At 56.0% G+C, this 17,495-nt stretch overlaps 1 protein-coding gene and 1 non-coding gene across 3 annotated transcripts; one reads left to right on the top strand and one right to left on the bottom strand.

Annotated features, from left to right (window-relative positions):
* Nucleotides 1–1,168: 1,168 nt before the first annotated feature.
* Nucleotides 1,169–15,415, bottom strand: Sun2 (Sad1 and UNC84 domain containing 2). Of its 2 annotated transcripts, none has more exons than XM_048801380.1 (17): nt 15,240–15,415; nt 14,254–14,444; nt 13,964–14,101; nt 13,109–13,204; nt 12,756–12,861; nt 11,730–11,800; nt 9,957–10,084; nt 7,712–7,966; nt 7,063–7,140; nt 6,619–6,662; nt 6,058–6,223; nt 5,505–5,726; nt 5,148–5,232; nt 4,683–4,798; nt 4,414–4,581; nt 3,984–4,076; nt 1,169–2,507 (listed from the first exon to the last, which is right to left on the bottom strand). In XM_048801380.1, the coding sequence occupies exons 1-17, from the start codon at nt 15,359–15,361 to the stop codon at nt 2,394–2,396; spliced, it is 2,193 nt and encodes a 730-aa protein (XP_048657337.1). In that variant the 5' UTR covers nt 15,362–15,415; the 3' UTR covers nt 1,169–2,393. The 2 variants fall into 2 exon arrangements, with proteins under 2 accessions (XP_048657337.1, XP_015338182.1); XM_015482696.2 differs by having other exon boundaries at nt 12,756–12,849.
* On the top strand, nt 9,102–9,175 carry Trnav-cac. The gene has a single exon. It is a non-coding gene; the product is annotated as a tRNA-Val (tRNA).
* Nucleotides 15,416–17,495: the final 2,080 nt, after the last annotated feature.

Here is a 17,495-nt window from a genome sequence, read left to right as displayed (position 1 = left end):
CATAACACGGCTACCATCTCTGAGGTAGGCATTGTTAGCTCTGGTTTCCTAGTTGAGGAAACAAGCTGGTGGGGGTGGGCACGGTGGATGTTGAGCACGGCCTGCACCAGCAACTGCCCTGCGGCTCTCCCCACTGGCTGCCTGGCTTGTCCTTGGGCTCTTGCCATCTCTGTGTGTTGCTGTTTTCCATCAGCTTTGCTGGCTCTGGCCTGGTGCCTTCTTTTTTTTTTTTTTTTTTAAAGAGAGAGGGAGAGAGATAATTTTTTTTTTAATATTTATTTTTTAGTTTTCGGCGGATACAACATTTGTATGTGGTGCTGAGGATCGAACCCGGGCCGCACGCATGCCAGGCGAGCGCGCTACCGCTTGAGCCACATCCCCAGCCCCCCTGGTGCCTTCTTGATGAGGCTCTGGCGCGGGCCGGGCAGGGCAGGGCTCTAGCCATGGCCAAACTTCCTTTTTTTTTTTTAACCTCTTTGCCCCTATAAGCAGTGGTGGATGCCAAAGCCATTCTGTGTGCTCAGGAGCTCTAGCTATGACCCTGGCCCCTGCCTCCACTCAGGAGGGTGGCTCTGGTCCCCAGTCCCACACCTGCCAGCAAGGAGTTAACTGAATTCAGTGTTTACTGTCATTGACAGGTCTCTTCAGGTCTTAGCCTTCCCATGTGTCCCTTTGGAACAGAACACCAGCCCATTTGTAGTTGATGAAGAATAAACTTGTTGATCCTTTGATCTCAAATCAGTGGCCTGACCCTTCTGTACTTGAGCAGGAATCTGTGGGATCTTTACCAGGAGCAAGGTCCTAGGATGGCATGTGGATGGAGAGGGCTAGATGACCACTTTGTAGATGGATCCACCTGCTCACTGACACCCTAGAGGTGAAGCAGCAGGAGCCTATCCCAGTGGGACAGACAGGAAAGGCCTCTTCTGCATGGAGTATTAGTGACAGCTCCTAAAGCCATTTTTTTTTTTTTTTTTCCTCCTGACAGCCCTTGAGCCCAGAAACACTGGAGAGGATCTTGCCTTGTGTCCCAACCCCATCATGACTGGGTTTTGACCAAATGCCCTGGGTTTCCAGATTTCAGGAGTAAGCCTTTGGGGACACTGATGTGAATAAGAATTCATTGCCCCATTTCCCCAAGAGCAGCTGCCAGAGAAGAGCCATGCTCTGCTGATCCTGGCATCTTTTTATTTATTTATTTTTGCATAGCCATAAATTAGAATCTGAAGATAAAAAATTAAAAACCAACAGTGCAGCATCTGTGACAGGAGAGCGCAGAACGAGACTTGGTTGTCTCGGGGCAGGGGCAGGGCTGTGCAGGGGCCACTACTTCATCGTCACCTGAGCCTCAGAGCCAAGTCAGGTCCTGCCCCCTCCCCACAGGCCAGGACCAAGCCCCGCTGAGAACCACCCAGTGCCCCACAGAACGGGGCTAAGAATCAAGCCCTTAGCTTTGAAGTTAAAAAAACAGACCTTGAAAAATATATACATTATACAGCAGGGCCGTGGGTCTAAAGCCCCTCTCCTCATTGCAGACAGCCCTCCTCCCACCTGACACCCTGAATGGCACTGTTGGGTCATATGGCACTGTCACGGTCATTACCACTGGACAAGGAGGTCTCCTGTCCCCTCCCTCCTAGGTAACCCCAAATGCTAATGACCCCAAAGGCAGACCTAGGCCCCTGCAGCTGGAGAATGTGGGAAGCTTGCTCTGGGACACAGGCGGGCCCTAGCAGGAATGGGGGGCAGAGCAGGCTTTGCCCTGGCATCAGGAGAGAAAAAGCCGAGGTTGCCCCCAGCACAGGGGACTCCAACAGGTTGGCATAGGCAGCAGCCTTAAGAGGTGCACAGGAGCAGTCCCCACCAGGGTATAAGAAGCCCCGTGGCCCACCTCTACCCAGGATAAAACAGGCCTCTGAAGAAGCCCCTTGGGATCCCCGTGGGCCAATCCGTGACACTAGCCTCGCGGGCAGAGCACAGCAGTTGGATATTGAGCAACCTCCTCCCCCGGTCAGGTGGGGCCCACCATCGCTTCCCACCTGCTTTACCCCCACCAGGAGCTCTCTGGGTGGTGGCCCTGCCTCCTGCCTCCCCACCCCCCTGGTATGCTATGTACTCCCCATGGTGCCAGCCCAGTCTGGAGAAGGAAGGGTGCTGGAAGCACTGGAACCTGCTGGCCACTGTGGGCTGCCCGCTGCTTGACAAAACCCTGCACATTCTTTCTCATCTCCCCAGGGCCAGGGCTCTTCTTTCTTGCTCCTGGAAGTCAGAGCGCTGATCAAGCTTGTGGGGTTGGAGGTGGGGTGCTGCACACGCACTCCTAGAGTAGGGGTACATGTGGGAGGGGCAAGCCTCCCAGATGGCTGGCAGCAGGCATGAGAAGCTTCACAGGGCTAGTGAGCAGGCTCCCCGTGCACCCGGAAGCGGTAGATGCAGGTGTACTCGGGATGGCCCCAGTTGGTAAGGATCCGCAGCTCCACCACCTGGTATGTGGCCATTTTAGTAGCCTGGGTAGAGAAAAAGGGTTGATGGTGTCAGAGAGTCCGTTGAGACCTCACTGACAGAGGTAGGTGGGGGACATGATCATCCTTAGGACCAGAGACCCCTCCTCTCCCCTGAGTCTCTGGCTTCTTATGTGCCTGTCTTCAGCCTCCTGGCACAGAGTTTGCAGCCCAAGGGCCAAGGGCCCTCTGGGACACCAATATTCTACACTGGCCATCAACTGACCCATGTGAGCTGCACTAAGCCCTGCCCTCAGACCACATATAAGTGGTCTTGGTGCTGAGGAACAGCACAGTTCAGTCAAGAGCTGGTCGAGTTCTTCTGCAGTTGCTTTGTTACTTTATCAGCAGCTAGAGCTCCCCTTGTGGAGGCCCTGGTGCATGATGGTGTGGGCCTCCTCAAGTGCCCGTCAGCCTGTCCTTTGTGCTTCAAAGCCACAATGTTTGAGGCAGCATTTGCAGCATATCTCGCCTGCCTGATGCCACAGGTGTAGTGCCTTCTGTCCATCCTCTCCCCTGGCCTCTCCCGTACCCTGAGAAACCCAGCCCCTGCAAAGACCCCATCATCATCCCCAAACTGATGACAACCATCTTACATCTAGTCCTTCAACAGCAACTGGGAAAACAGTAGGCAAACCCACTCCCCGCTCTGCATTAGCCCCTCTGGGTACCAGCTCCTAGACCCTTAATGCTGGTAACCTGTAAATTGTCCCCTGCTCTGCCTCTGCCCCCTGTTCTCCCCCAGCCTGAGCTCTGAGGCCTTCCCACTGCCTCATCCTCACCCCCATACCCTGTGCAGACCTGATCAGTTCTGGCATGTTCCCCACCACCACTTCCTGAATTAGATCCCTGGCTCCAGGCTGGCCTTCCTTGGAGTCACTATTTAGACCTTAACAAAAATGCACATCATACTGTTACCTACAGCAATGCCGTCCTCACCCACCCCCTGGCCCTGAGGGCCTCTCTGAGGCCATTCCTCCTGCCTCTTACCCCTCTCTCCCCTCTCACAATCCCTCACCCACCTAATTCTTCACTTTTCTTGAAGTCACTGGATGGTGTGTTTGAACTCGGGTCCCTGGGGCCCATCAGCCCTAAGAAATCAGACTGCTGGGGTGGAGGCTGGAGTCTGTTCCTAAGGGTCCTAGGAGATCTGATGCCCACTTGAGTTTAAGACACAGGTCCTGTCTGAGCCTAGCTGGCCATGCCCTGCTCTCTCCTAGAATGCCCTTCAGTTGTCTTTCCTGGCAACCCAATCTTTCTTTCATAAACTTGCCTCATTAGTGCCCCGTTTCAGGAAGCTTCCCTGATGTGCCCTTCCAGAGGGGACACTCCCCTATGCCATCTACAAAGTTGGACTTCTCCACTTCTGCTGCCTGATCTGAGGAGGGCAGAACAGGGACTGCATCTCTCTCTGAACCCTGTGCCTGGCAGAGTAAGTGCCAGGGAGACATCTGCTGCACCCACTAGTTCATGGGTCTGTACCTGGAAGTAGAAGGTCTGAATGGGCTCCCCATCCTGGTCATAGGTGAACGTGCCCAGAAGCGTCCCCTCCTGCTGCAGATCTTCATCAAACCCCTGCAAGAGGGTGACAGGATGGAGGGGAGAGGCAGGGAGTGAGAGTGTGACTCCCTCCCACTCTGCAGGTCAGACAGGATCCCCCAGGAGCTGCAAGGGGTCTGGGCACTGGAAATGGCTACCACAGGACTTCTCTGTAACCAGTGATGATCACTTAATAGCACATGCCGTGGTTTCTTCCCCTAGCCTGAGATGACTGGGACTGACGTGCCGTCCCTGGCTCCACTTCTTCCAAGTCCACTCCCTTCCTCCCAGCCAGTGACCCCAGCTGGAATCTCGGCAGATACCCACAGGACACTCCTACAACCCTTCCAGCCCCACACTGGTTGATACTCACGAAGACGGCAAAGTCCTTGGGGGCACTGGAGATGGTGCTATTGGGTGACAGTGCCTTGGGTACATGCTCTAAGGTAACAGCTGTGGGGCGGATGCGTGCAGAGAGGCGGACCACGGCAAAGCCCTGGGGCCCCTGGAAGGCCCAGCAGTTACCGGGGTGCACATCTGGCTGGAGTGGAGAGAAGATAAATCAGTATGAGGCCCCAAGTCCAATTTGGCTGACTGGAGAAGGGGGCCACATCCCAACGTGCCCTGAGCCCTGTTGCCTACCTGAAGAATGACACGGGGTGACTGGGAGTGGTACCACAGGGGGATGCCGAAGAGGCTGAGGAGGGCTGTCTTGGTCTCATAGGTCTCGGAGCATCGGGTGCTGATGACACTGGCCCCTGAAACAGAAAAGAAGGACAGGGTGGGTGTCTGCAGGGGAAGACCCAGACGACCAGCTCAGGCTGCCAGCCACAGGAGCCCTGGCATGAAGGCTGGAGCCGCCAGGAGAGGCTGCCACTGCCTGTCTCCTCACTGAGGACAGGGCAGGTGCCCAGGCCCAGCCTTTGCCCTAGCCCAGACCCAGGGAGCAGCTGAGATACCACCCCTCCGATGCCTGGGTACCTCCTGCTTCCCTGAGCCATCCCTGCCTTGGTGAAGAGTCTGTGTTGGGTGACATGTGCTGATTTGGGGCCCAGCTATTGTGGGTGGGGACCATGACAAGGCACGTGGAGGAGGTGGCGCACACACCTCCTGATTCCAGGGCGTAGTCCACCATCCCAATGCGGTCCTCGCTGTAGCGCTGCAGGGCCTGCTTCACGATCCGGTGCACCTGCTAAAGCACGGCCCAGGACGCAGTCACCATGGGAAGGAGATGAGCCTGCCCCATCCTGTTACCATAGTGGACTGACCCTCTAGGCTTGTGCCATGCAGGCACCCAGGCAGGTATGGGTGCCACCTCCACCCACCTCCACTGGGCCCAAGGCAAATGTCAGAGCTTCCTCATGCCACTTATGTCCTGGAAGTGAGGAGCTGGGGTCTGAGACCTCCCAGTCCTCCAGCTCCCAGTGAGAACAGCAGCGTGTCTGTGGGGTGCCTGCTCCTCACCTCCTCTGTGACCCCGACCACGCCTTCCTTCTGCAGCGTCAGTTCCAGGGAGGCCACGGCTTCCCGGGCTGACTTGCCCTGCATCTCCGCCATGTGGGAGAGGATCTTGCTCTCCAGCTCCCGCAGCTGAGCTTGCATCTCCTCTCTTTGGAGGAGGCCAGCGCGGGTGCCTCCACCTCGGAGAAGGAACTGACTGACCCAGGCAGGGAACTGAGATTCCACCTAGGGACAAAACATGGTGTTACTAAGAGGCTTGCAGGAGTAGCAGAGGCTGCTGTGGCAAAGCCAGGCCAGGCGGGGTGGTAGTTAGCTGGGGAGCAGGGCTGGGCGGGAGGGAGGCCCTTGGAGGAAAGGCTGATGAACCACAATCCCTGGGCATCCAGGAGAAGCAGGCACTCCTGCCAGGCAGGCCCAGGCCTGTGCCGAGTCCAGCTCTGCAGTGGTACCCTGGAGATAACAGGCCGGGGCAGGAGGCTCCTGCTGTGCAGACCCCAGGGCAGATGGACTCAGAGCAAAGGGTGCTTGGCAGGGCCCTCAGATGGTTCCAACTCACGTCGTCGCGAGCAGCCTGAATCTTCTGGGGCAGCAGGCCCACTTCATCTGCCACAACGCTCTGCTTCAGGGACAGAGCTGCCAGCTCCTGCCTCAGGCTGGCTAACTGGGCCTCCAGCCGCCCCAGCTCCTTCATCGCCTTCTCCTGGAAGGCCTCCTGGGTCATCCTAGTCCCAGAGAGAGGAAGAAAGAGGAACCCTTGGTTGGCTTCTGTCATACAGTGGTGCCCACTAAGCAGGGCCTGCTCTTAGAGAGTGACTTGTAGGACACAGCCCAGAAGCCAGAGGGTGGCATCCCTGTCCCAGAGCTAATTCAGATCTGATCCCATGACCCGCTCTGGTGCAGCCTCTCGCCTCGCCAACTGTGGACGGTGGGCTGTGAGGCGGTGGCCTGCACGAGGCAGAAATGACGCTGACTACAGGCAGCCCACACACCTTGGTCCTGCTGCAGAGGCACCTCCCACCATGAGCAGCCCCTACTAAGCACCGCCCCTCAGACAGGCTGCACACAGGGGTCCTGACCTGGGGCTGGGCGGGAGGGGAGCAGATGGCTGGGACTTTACCTTTGCCACTCTGACCTCAGCTGCAGGATGTGAGCCTCCGACTCCTGAGGGACACAAGAAACAGCAAGCTCAGAGAGGAGCGACGCCTCCACTGGGCACCTACTTGACCACATCTCTGCCCCAGGGTTCCTCACAGCAAAGGTCAAACTGGCCACTTGGCCAGAGTCCTGAGAGTCTCGCCCCACATCTGATGCACCCTCCTATTTCCACATCCCCATTCCCTCGGCATGGGCACAACCAGGGACAGCCGTCCTGGTCCTGAGCGTGCTCCCCATGGAGGGGTGAGTTCCGCTCACACAGGGAAGGCAGGAAACCTCGTGCTTCCCATGCACACCCAGCAGTGTCCCTGCAAGGACCAGGGGTCCCAAGTGTCTCTCAGATCAAGAAGAGTTGTGGAACTGGGTCAGGACCCCAGCAGAGGCCCACATGCCCCGGCCCACCAACCTGGGAGGCCTGGACAATCTTCTTGAAGAGGTCTTCCGAGTCTTGGTGATGTTCTGCCCTCAGAGTGACCAGTTCTTCCTGTCAGACACGAGGGGAGGACTGAAGATTTGACAGCAGCGCTGGAGGGGCGCTTGCCACTAGGAGGTGTTCTAACCGGGATCCGAACCAGGGCTCTGGTTCCCGGGCTTCGGCTCTTGGCCATAGGCCACCGTGCTTCTCTGAAACAGGCAAGAGTCCCGCCTGATCTCTATGGCACACCACGCCTGTGGCGTCAGGCACCAGGCCACGCTCCACATCACACCCCTCACAGCTTGGGGGAAGAGAAGACAGCATCTGCATTTTTCTCTTTAAAGCAATATTTTAAAATATGTTTTGCTGTCCTGGGAATGGAATCCGGGGCGCCCCCTCACTGAGCTACACCCCCAGCCTTTTGAACTATTTACTTTGAGACAGGGTCTCCTGAGGGGCTGGTGCTCCAGGTGCCTCCACCAGGACAGGTTCTATTTGTGACTGAGGCTTAGACAGAGAAGCTGCCAAGTGGCAGAGCTGGCTGACCCTATCAGTGCTCATTCTCTCACCCTGCAGGGTCCCCTCCACCCCAAACGCCCACGGTCCCGAGTTCCCACCCTTGGGCAGCTCTGCTCCCCACCTGGAGGAGAGTGGCGGTATCCCTGCGGATGTCCTCCTTCAGGGCGGCCTCTCGGCGGCTCACCAGCCCCTCCAGGAGTGCCAGGGTGTCCTCATGGCTCAGGCCACTGCTGCCCCCGTGGCCAGTGGTACCCTGCCGCAGCTCCAGGCGCTCCAGCCTTATGGCCTCCTTCTGCCAGTTGGAGGAAAACTCAGCAGCAAGAGCTTCCAGGCGCCGCTCCAGGGAGTGCACCTGGGACAGGATGCGCTGCTCTGCCTGGTGGGCAGGGCAGGAACAGAGGTGAGGGACCCAGGAGCTCCCCACAAGGACACTGCATGCACACGCCACTGTGAGCCAGCAGAGAGGGAAGAGAGCCCCAGGAAGACTGTGACTAAGCTCAGGCTGGGACTGTGGCTGGGGTACATGCCAGGGAGAGGCAGGTGTTTCCCCAGGGCGGGCCCCAGGGAGAGCTGCAAGAATCAGAGCCCAAGGAGGTGCAGGGGGGCAGGGGAGGGGACTGGAGAATAGGGTTGGTCCAAATAAAGGATGGGAAGCTGTAGTAGGTGTCAGTGTGGGTGGGGTGGCCTGAGTGACCTGCTGGGCCCACTGCCCTGTCCCCTCCGCCAGGCAGGTGTGTAGGTGGGAGAGATGAGCACTGAAAGCTCCAGCCACAGCGGTGCTCAGCTCCACCCCTTCCCTGGCTACTAGGGAGTGAGCCCTTCCCTTCTCCTCTTTAGCTGGGTGCCCCACTGGGAAGCTGAAGGCGGAGTAATGGTCATTTGGACCAGAGGGTGGCATTTGATAGTATGTCACAAATTTTGAGAATATTGTTGACAAAACAAAATCTTTGCAAGAGAGATTATGAAATGCAATCTGTCAAACATCAGTTAAATGGCAAGAGGCTCACAGACGGGTGGAAGGGCTTCTGAGTTTTAGAATTTCCATCTCACATAGCAGCGTGTTCACGGACCTCAAAAAAACCAATAAAAGCAGAGCTCTCCCTGCTTGCCCCGCCTTGGCCGCCCTGTCCGGCCCCATCTGCTGTCTTTATTCAAATATAAGCAAAGGTGAAGCTGTGTTCAAGCTTCACTTCCCCTTTTTGCAGAAAAGGTGATCTTTGATAATTAAAAAGGAAGTCATAGATGACAGAATATGTCATCATCTTATAAATTAATAAATTATGTTGAGGAAAGCAGTGTCCATGGATATATATGATTAAAATGTGATATAAAATAAAGTCAGCGAGGTGTAAGCAAGGTTTAAGTAACTACAGTGGGGATCGTGTTGTTTTGTTTTGGTACTAGAGACTGAACCCGCAGCTCAACTACTGAGCTACTTCTCAGCCCTTTTCATTTTGGAACAGGGTCTCACTGAGTTGCCCAGGCTGGCCTTAAACTTGGAATCCTGGGGCTGGGGGTGTAGCTCAGTTGGTAGAGTGTTTGCCTCACTTGCACAAGGCCCTGGGTTCAATCCCCAGCATCACATTAAAAAAAAAAAAAAACTTGGGATCCTCCTGCCTCAGCCTCCTATCACTGGGACTGTGGGCAGGCGCCATAGCAACCAATGGGGACAGAGAATCCTAAGCAACCCACGCTCACACCATGTTCTGGCTGCACATCCTCCTGTCCCCGTTGACTGACTGCAGACTCCTTGAGGGCACAGCCTGGGCCTGTCCATCTTCATACACTGGCAATTATAAAACTGGCAACAAACCCTCGCTTCTCCCAGGGCCTGCCCTCTACAGCGCACCCTGCCGCTTCTCCCTCGAGAGGTCTTCCTCTTCTGTCTCCTTGAATCTGGACTATCCCTGAGCTCTGCATCACCAAAAGAATGGAAGTGACAGTGTGTGGCCTCCGGCAGGTCCCTGCAGTCTGGCCAGCATCCTTGGAACCCTGCCCAGCTACTGAGAGAGCAAGCCTGGGACATCCAGCAAGGTGACCAAAGTGCAGCACGATGGCCTTCCCCGCAAGGGCCAAGGCCAGCCAGTCGCCAGTCGCCGTTGCACACCAGTCTGCTGCCGCTCCTTTGGCATTGTATTGAAAAGGAATAAGGCAGGTGGCAATTTGCTGGTCACTTTTCCTTCTGTTTTCTGTCCTTAGGCTGCAACTACATTTTGGACACTTTTGAGTCATACTGGTGTGCAGGCCACCCCACCCTAACACCTGTGCCCCAGACAGCAGGGAAAGGGGGGTCAGAACACAGAGGGGCGTGGGGCGAGGTCAAGTGCAGAGGCAGGTGGGGGAGGTCTGCGCAGCCCTGCACTCACCTGGAACTGTGGGGAAGAGCCTCTGGAGTCCCACACCTCAGGCTGCCTCCTGCTGTCCTTCGCTGCCCACCAGGAAACCACAGCGGGGTGGAACGTCTGCAGCCCGTAGGGGTAGAAATACCAAGCACCTGGCACAGGGTGAAGACAGTCACTCAGGCTGGGGCCAGCAGCAAGAGGTGGCCTCACCTTGGGCATGGTGACCTGTGTTACTCGAGGGAGCCCTGCTCTGCTAGAGGCCGCACTTCTTCCTCGAGCCTCAGCATGAGGCTCATCCTCATCTTTGCGGCCTCCTCAGAGGTCCTTCATCTATTCTGTCGATGGCAAAACTCAAAATGGCTCTGGCCAGTTAGGGAGAATCCAGGGTAGAACCTGACAGTGGTTCTGGGTCTGGCCCAACAGCCTCATCACCCAGGAGCCTTCAAACACCCAGCACCTGCTGCCCCCTCCAGGGGGAGTTAGCTGGCTTTCAGGGCCCGGTGAGGGTATGTTTGAGAAGCTCCCCAGGTGACCGGGCTGTCAGGCTGGGCACCACGACACTAGGAGGACAGGAGGCATCAGCTGCTCGCACAGCTGCAGCCACAGAAACACCTGCTGACTTTGGGGGTGGCCTCTCTGTGACGTGTTGACTCCTGAGTAGTGGGGGCTGGGTGGGGAGTGTGAGCCTGAAGAAGTCAGTGGCTGAGAAGTCTCCGTCCTGGTCACTCCACCCTGGCAGCTCAGTCATCAGCTGTGAGCAGCTGAGAGGAAGCACATGACCTCTGGGCTTGAAGTCCCAGGTGGACATGTGTCACTCAGACATGTGCCCCTCTCCACCTGCATCTCCACATGACAGGGAGATGGTGTCTGGGGAAAGGTTCTCCAGGTAAAGTGGTACGCGATTACCAAGGACCATGGTTATTTTTAGGGTAATGCCCAGGCCCCACTGGGTATGCACAAGCTGTTCTTGCAACAGGAAGCAAAGAGAAAACATGGTGGGAAAATATTCTGCCTGATATTAATAAAAGAAATACAAGTTGAATAGATGCTAAACCTATCAAACCAACTCTAAAAAATATTTAGAAGTTTACACAGTCATTAAGAGTGAGTCTCGGGCTGGGGCTGGGGCTCAGTGGTGGAGAGCTCGCCTCAGTGGAGGGCGCTGGGTTCGATCCTCAGCACCACATAAGAATAAAGGTGTTGTGTCCATCTACAACTAAAAAAAAGTGAGTCTCAGACCACATAGGTAAGTCCCGTGAAATCAGGAAACTCAGGTAAAATTGCCCACACAAAATGAAACATGAATGGGACAGTCCCGCGGCCAAGACTGGAACCTGCAGAGTCCCAGGTAAGTGACCAGGTGGCTACACCATAGTGTACTGCTTTGTTCTTACCTTCAGGACAGCTAAAGCCCTAGCCTGGTCTTGTGAGATGGGTCTGCTTGCACGGCTCTGTCCTGCCCCAGACAGGAGGAGATAATAATAATAAAAGCCCCGAGCTCCTGCTGCACCCAGCACAGCTGTCCTGGGTGTGTTCTGCCAAGGGCGATGTTCTCAAGGCACCCTGAACTGCCATGTGGCTGTCCAAATTTAGCGCAAGATCAGTAGACTGGGCCTCTTCCCTTTGCCTGGGACACCCCACGAAGGGGCAGCACGGGTCAGTGGAGGACATGGTGGAGGCCGGGCGAGAAGGGTCTCAGGCCCAGAGCTCTGCCCAGTCCCTGCCTGTCACACTGGCCGCTAGCCCAGCATCTGCCATGCTCTGCCCCGCCCCCTGGCACTTCCCACCCTGACTCACCATAGGTCAGGCCTGTCAGGAGCAGCAGCAGCAGCAGGAACCAGAGGAAAGTCCTCAGGGAGGAGAAGCGCCTGGGCGGTGGGCAGGCAGACGGAGGAAAGCATGAGGAGCGGGCCTCCGACCCCCAGACAGCCCCGGAGGCTTTCTGAACCCTGAACTAGGGTTGAGGTGAGCAACCTGTGAGCTTCTCATGGGGTCAGGGTCAGACTGGACACCAGCCTTATCCACTGGTCATGAAGTGATGAGGACAATTTTGACTCTAGGAATCTTATGGATGTTACCGACAATAAATAGTGTGGGCTCAGAGACATCTATAAACATTTTTGTAAAGAGAGACCCTGTAAGCAAGCAAATATAGAAAATAATATGTAACTCCCTATACACAAATATTTTCTTCTAGAACAAGGAACCTTTATTGGTGACATGCACCAGTCCTTGGCCCTCTTCCTGGCATTGCTGGTTGCCTGCCCTGACCTGATCATGGACAGAAGAATCCTGATTCTGGTCCAATTTTCTTTCCTCTGCCAAGGGAAACAAGTTCCCAAACCGTGGTCCTGCTGGTCTGGGAACTTGAGGGAGGACTCACAGCATCCTCAGGCACCATCTCTTTGTGGCTTCTGAATACAAGCAGGCAAACCTGTCTGGACTGTCAGAGGCCCCAAAGGGAAGCTGGACTATCTGGGAACCTCACGGCTGAGCTAGCGCCTCAAGGCATCACCAGCACAAGCCTTCTCAGAGACTCACTCGTGCATCTAACAAATACATCAGAAGCGGCTGGAGGGGTGGCACTTAGTAGGACATGTCCAGGATACAAGAATCTGTGGTTTACAGTTTTGTCCCGAAGGAACAAAACCTGCCTCTGCGCACCACCCATTTCTGGCGGTCCTGGGCTCTGGGGGGCACTTCCTGCTCCCAGATGAAAGCTACAGGTAAACTGGGGGATCGCCACACCTGGGTTAAGATGGGGCATTGCTCCTTCAGTCCCAGGGCGTTCTGATTCACTGTCAAGGCTGGAGACTCGCTCACCTGGTTAAAACGAAGACATCGAGGAGGGACGCAGCTGTCGTCAGGCGGTACCAGGTGGTGCCAACCCACCAGTAGAGAAGTCCGAAGATCCGGCCTGAAAAAGCAGCTACGGAGCCTAAGACTTGAGGCCGTGTGCGGCACTTCACCCTTTCTGTCTGTGGTCCCCTTCTGCCCCCGCACCCCATACTAGTGCACCCTCTTCTGCTTTGCTGCTGCTCCACACCCCCTGTCCCCAGGTCTTTTGGCCCCCAGTAACTATCCTAGAATGACCTGTCTCTGTCGGGCCTGGTGCCCAGCATGAAGTCACTGCCGTGGAGAGCAGGAGGCACTGAGCACACTCAGCCGGCACCCACCTGGAAAAGTGACCACTGTCCAGACAAAGGAGCCGGCCTGAGAGATAGCACTCCTCAACCGAGACTCCGAACTATGCTGGTCTGTGTCCGAGTAGCCTGCAGGGGAACACGGGAGGAAACCAGCTCAGCCCCTGGGCACTTTTTTTTCCCTTTGGTTCCAGGGATTGAATCCAGGGGCGCTTAACCACTGAGCCACATCCCCAGCCCTCTTTAAATATTTTATTTAGAGACAGAATCTTGCTAAGTAAGTTGCTCAGGGCCTTGCTAAATTGCTGAGGCTGGCTTTAAACTCATAATTCTCTGGCCACAGCCTCCTGAGCTGCTGGGATTACAGGAATGCACCATCTTGCCCAGCTCCTGGGCCCTTTTAAGAGCCTCCTCTGGGGATATGGAGCCTGACCATCTACTTGAGCCATCTCCTTCACATCCCCAGAGCATCACACGGGCCTGCTCACAGTAGGTGGGGAAATGCTTGTGGGCGGAGTGGCATGGGAAGCTTCTGACATTTCTCTCCCACCAGAGCTTTCTGATTGGCGGCCTCTCCTCACCCACAATCCCTCACTCTGTTGTTCAGAACTAGACAAAAGGGACCACTCGTGCATCTAACAAATATTATGTGAAGTACCCACTATGTGCAGGGCTCACACTGAACTGCTGAAACGGGCAAAACACAGAGCCATTGGCCTTGGGTTGCTCACACACCAGTGGGGGTGGGACAAAGTGCATGGCCCAGTGCATGAGGGGCCACCCCAGACAGGTTCAGGGAGTGCTGGGCACAGGAGGGATGCCCCACACCACACCCTCTCGTGCTGTCAGGGTGTCCCCTGCCCAGCTTCCCTTGGAGGCCCCACCTACCCACAAAATCGTCCTCAGAGGAGTAGCCGGAGGAGGAGCCCAGGAAGTCCTCAGAGACCTTGCTCTCTGCCAGCCCGTTGACTTGGCTGCTCTCGGTGCCTCCGGTGCCTCTCCTCCTCCTCACCCTCAGGTCCCCACCTGGCCAGGGAGGAATGGGCTCTTCTAGGCCTTGCAGTGCCCTAGCGCGTTGGGCTGCGCAGAGGGTGCTTCAACAAGCATGTCCCATGAGGGGACACTAGGGGGGAGCTGGGAGGAAGCAAAGCCCCAGGAGGAAGGTTTGGGACACTCACTCCAGTAGGGCTCACTGTGCAGGTGGTCATCAAGGAGGGCGCTCCTGGCCAGGGAGGCCGCCCGGGGGCTGCCGATGTAGGACTCCCGGACCACGGACTCGCTGTAGTAGGAGGTGTGGGTGTCAGAGGAGGGGTCCAGCTGTGGTGCTGGGGACAGGCGCTTCATGTTGCTGGATTTCCTCTTCACGGTCCTGGGGACAGCCACGAGGGGAAAGCAGGGAGCAGGGTGGTGAGCCCAGCCAGAACTCCAGACGAAGCCACAGCCCTGGCGCCTCCTCTCCCCAGGGTCAGCCTTGTTCCGGGGCAGCCGACTCATGCGGGTGTTATCTTTTCCTTCCGTCTTTGTCACCTGGTTTTTTTGGCAGTGGGGGCTAGAACCTGGGCCTACATGTTGGGCAAGCACTCTACCACGGAGCCACCACACCCCCAACCCTAGGTACTCTCTTTGCTCCTGTTAGCTCTAAATTTCACAGGAGACAGGCAAGTGCATCAGTGAGAATGGAGCCAGATCTCTAACTTCAAAGTCAAAGTTCTTTCCCAAGCTTCTTAATGCAACAGCCCGCCCCAAACCTGACAGGCCCAGCCTGGCCTCCTAGAGCAGCCCAGAGCCTCGGGGCCTACGAGGGCAGGACGAGGCAGGCAGTCACTGCTCCTGAGTTGCCAGGCAGCTGCTGAGGCCCTGCAGGTGGTGAGACGCGTGGGTGTGGGTGTGAGAAGGATGGCCAGCCTGCCACACCCTTCCAGGGTGGAGGGGTGCTATGAGCCCTGCCTGCACTTTTGGGGTTTCCGGCCTGGCTTATGCTTGAAGCTGCCTCTCCCCACTTCCTGTTACTAGCCAGCGGGGGAGCAGCACCTCTCACATGGGTGGAGAGGGCAGAACCCCTGACCTCACATGGGCATCTGCCACCCTGAAGGTTGCAGCAGGAAGAGCCGCCTGCTCTGGGGGCCGTGCCCTGGACAGGGCTGTGCAGCCCCTTGCGCCCTACCTGAGAGGACCGTCCCTAAACAGGGCACTCCGGCTCCCTGCCACCGAGCTCCCTCCACTGCTGCTGCTGCCATCGTCATCGCCCTGGGAGTAGCGAGTGAGGCGCTGGCTTCGTCGGGACATGGCGAGGGGGGATGTGCCTGTCCCTTGAAGAAGTCTTGGGAAAGAAAGGATGGCACGTGAGGCTCAGGGCTGTCCCTGAGGGAGGAGAAACAGGCACTGCCTCACCACGAAGGACAGAGCCTCCTGTATTCAGGCGAAGGTCCTGCAGTGTGGCCAAGACACAGTGGTCACTGTGCCCTGCCTTGGGGCTCCCTGGGCCGTCCTGGGGCCTCCACCATAACTTCCACAGGGCTTTATGCCTTTATGCGGTTTGCCTTGATCCTCCTTGACGCTTGGCAGCACACAGCCAGAACTGGGCCTCCTCAGCCTCCGACATGCAGCAGAGAACTTGGCACAGGGCAGGCACCAGCCAGGTGCTGGGGCTCCCTGGTGCTTCCAGCCTAGCTGCCCACAGCACTGTCCTCTCCCTAGAGCGGGTCTGGCTTCAGGCTCACTGATTCCCTCCAGAGGGGGCTCCCCCTTAGCCACACTATTGAGTCCCTGGTCATTCCTGACTCCAAAAAGCCCACTCCAGTAGAGCCTCCCACATTGCGACTGCTCACACTCCACCTCTCCAGGCATGACATGCCCCTCTTCCTGATGTGACTCGATAAGATTTTTTGAAAAATGCCTCCTTGGCACCAGTCTCCCTTTGTGATCCCACAAGGGAGGTGGGTATCATCACTCCCACCTATCAAGGAGGGAACCTGGGACGCTAAGATGATGGGTAACTTGCCCCAGTCACCCAGCTTACAAGTGACAGAGAAGATCTGAGCTCAGACCTGACAGGTCATAGGGCCTGGGTCTTTCTACTCCACCAAAAAGTTTGCAGGTTGTTTTAAGAATGTGTTGGGTCTTCCAACTAGAATCTTCTATAGCCCCACATACACTCAGAACAGGCTGTAAACTGCATGATTACCCAACAAATATTCAAACTAACGACACAGGGGGAAGTGGCACCACAGGATGGCATTACATTCAGTCCCAGTTTTCGGGCCATGTGAGGCTGAAAGCAAGGCTCAGAAGCTGATAATGAGGACAAAAGAGGTCAAAGTGGCAAGGCTGGCCAGAGGGCATTCCACCACATGAGCAAGATTAAGGCTCTCAGCTCTGGACACCCAGATTCCAAATCTTGGATTACTGAAGTGAGGAGTTCCAACATAGCCTCTTGGCAGGCAGGACTACAAAGTAACTGTTAATATCCCAAACCCATTGGAGAGCTCATGGTACTTGTGACATTTATCACTTCTGATGTTCCTGGTTCACACCAAAATCACTAGCTCTCTGGGCCACATGGTGGGCATACACTAACACACCCCAACTCTGACTATGTAAACCAGAAGATCAGGTCTGTCCAGTTAGGACCTCCTCTTTTGAAAAATAAGCAGCTTTCTGTCTGGGCTAATGGGCATCTTCCCAGATGGGATGCCCATCTGGCACCATCCCTGGCTTTGGCTGGTGTTGGTAAAGTAACCAACTGGTAGTAGCCAAAGCAGGAAGCTGGCCTGGGTCCTGGGCTGTATTCCACTCCTTATAAGGTAGTTCCACCCCACACTGCCCTCCCCCACCTGACAGCTCACAGGGGCTCCTCCTCTTAACCCCTGCTCTGCTGCAGGGTGAAGCCTCCAGCTCAGGGGCAGACACAAAGCCACATGTTTATACAGTACCCAGACTCTGCTTGGCAAGAATCTTCACATTCTGACTGCCAGGCAAGGGGCACGCTAAAAGCTAAAAACTGCAAGCCTTTCCTGCCATCACAGAACACTCTACCCTTCAGTTTGGATTTCACAAGATAGAAAAGGTCAAGACCCCATCCTCCCAAAGGAGAGGTGAGCCTCTAGGAGTCCAAATCTTTTACATACCAAGACTCCCCTCATATACAACCAGTTAAGAAACCCTCAAATAAAACTCCATTCCACACTTCTGAGCAGAATTACATTCTTTTCTCAGTTCTGCCCCCATCACAAATGTAAAAGGCAAAATCCATCCGATCTTGAGATTTAACCTAGATATGGGACATCTTGCACCTGACGTTTTCACTCCTCTGCTTATTCACACTCCATTTCCACTGGGACGTGGCGCTCACTGTCCTCTCCCTTCACGCCCCACACGCCCAACCCGCATCAGGGAAGAAGGTGGGCTTACTGAAGTGAGG

Source organism: Marmota marmota, unplaced genomic scaffold, assembly GCF_001458135.2.
Source record: "Marmota marmota marmota unplaced genomic scaffold, marMar, whole genome shotgun sequence".
Lineage (NCBI taxonomy): Eukaryota > Metazoa > Chordata > Mammalia > Rodentia > Sciuridae > Marmota > Marmota marmota.
The sequence above is the reverse complement of the archived record's forward strand: the minus strand, read 5'-3'. Positions and strand labels throughout refer to the sequence as shown.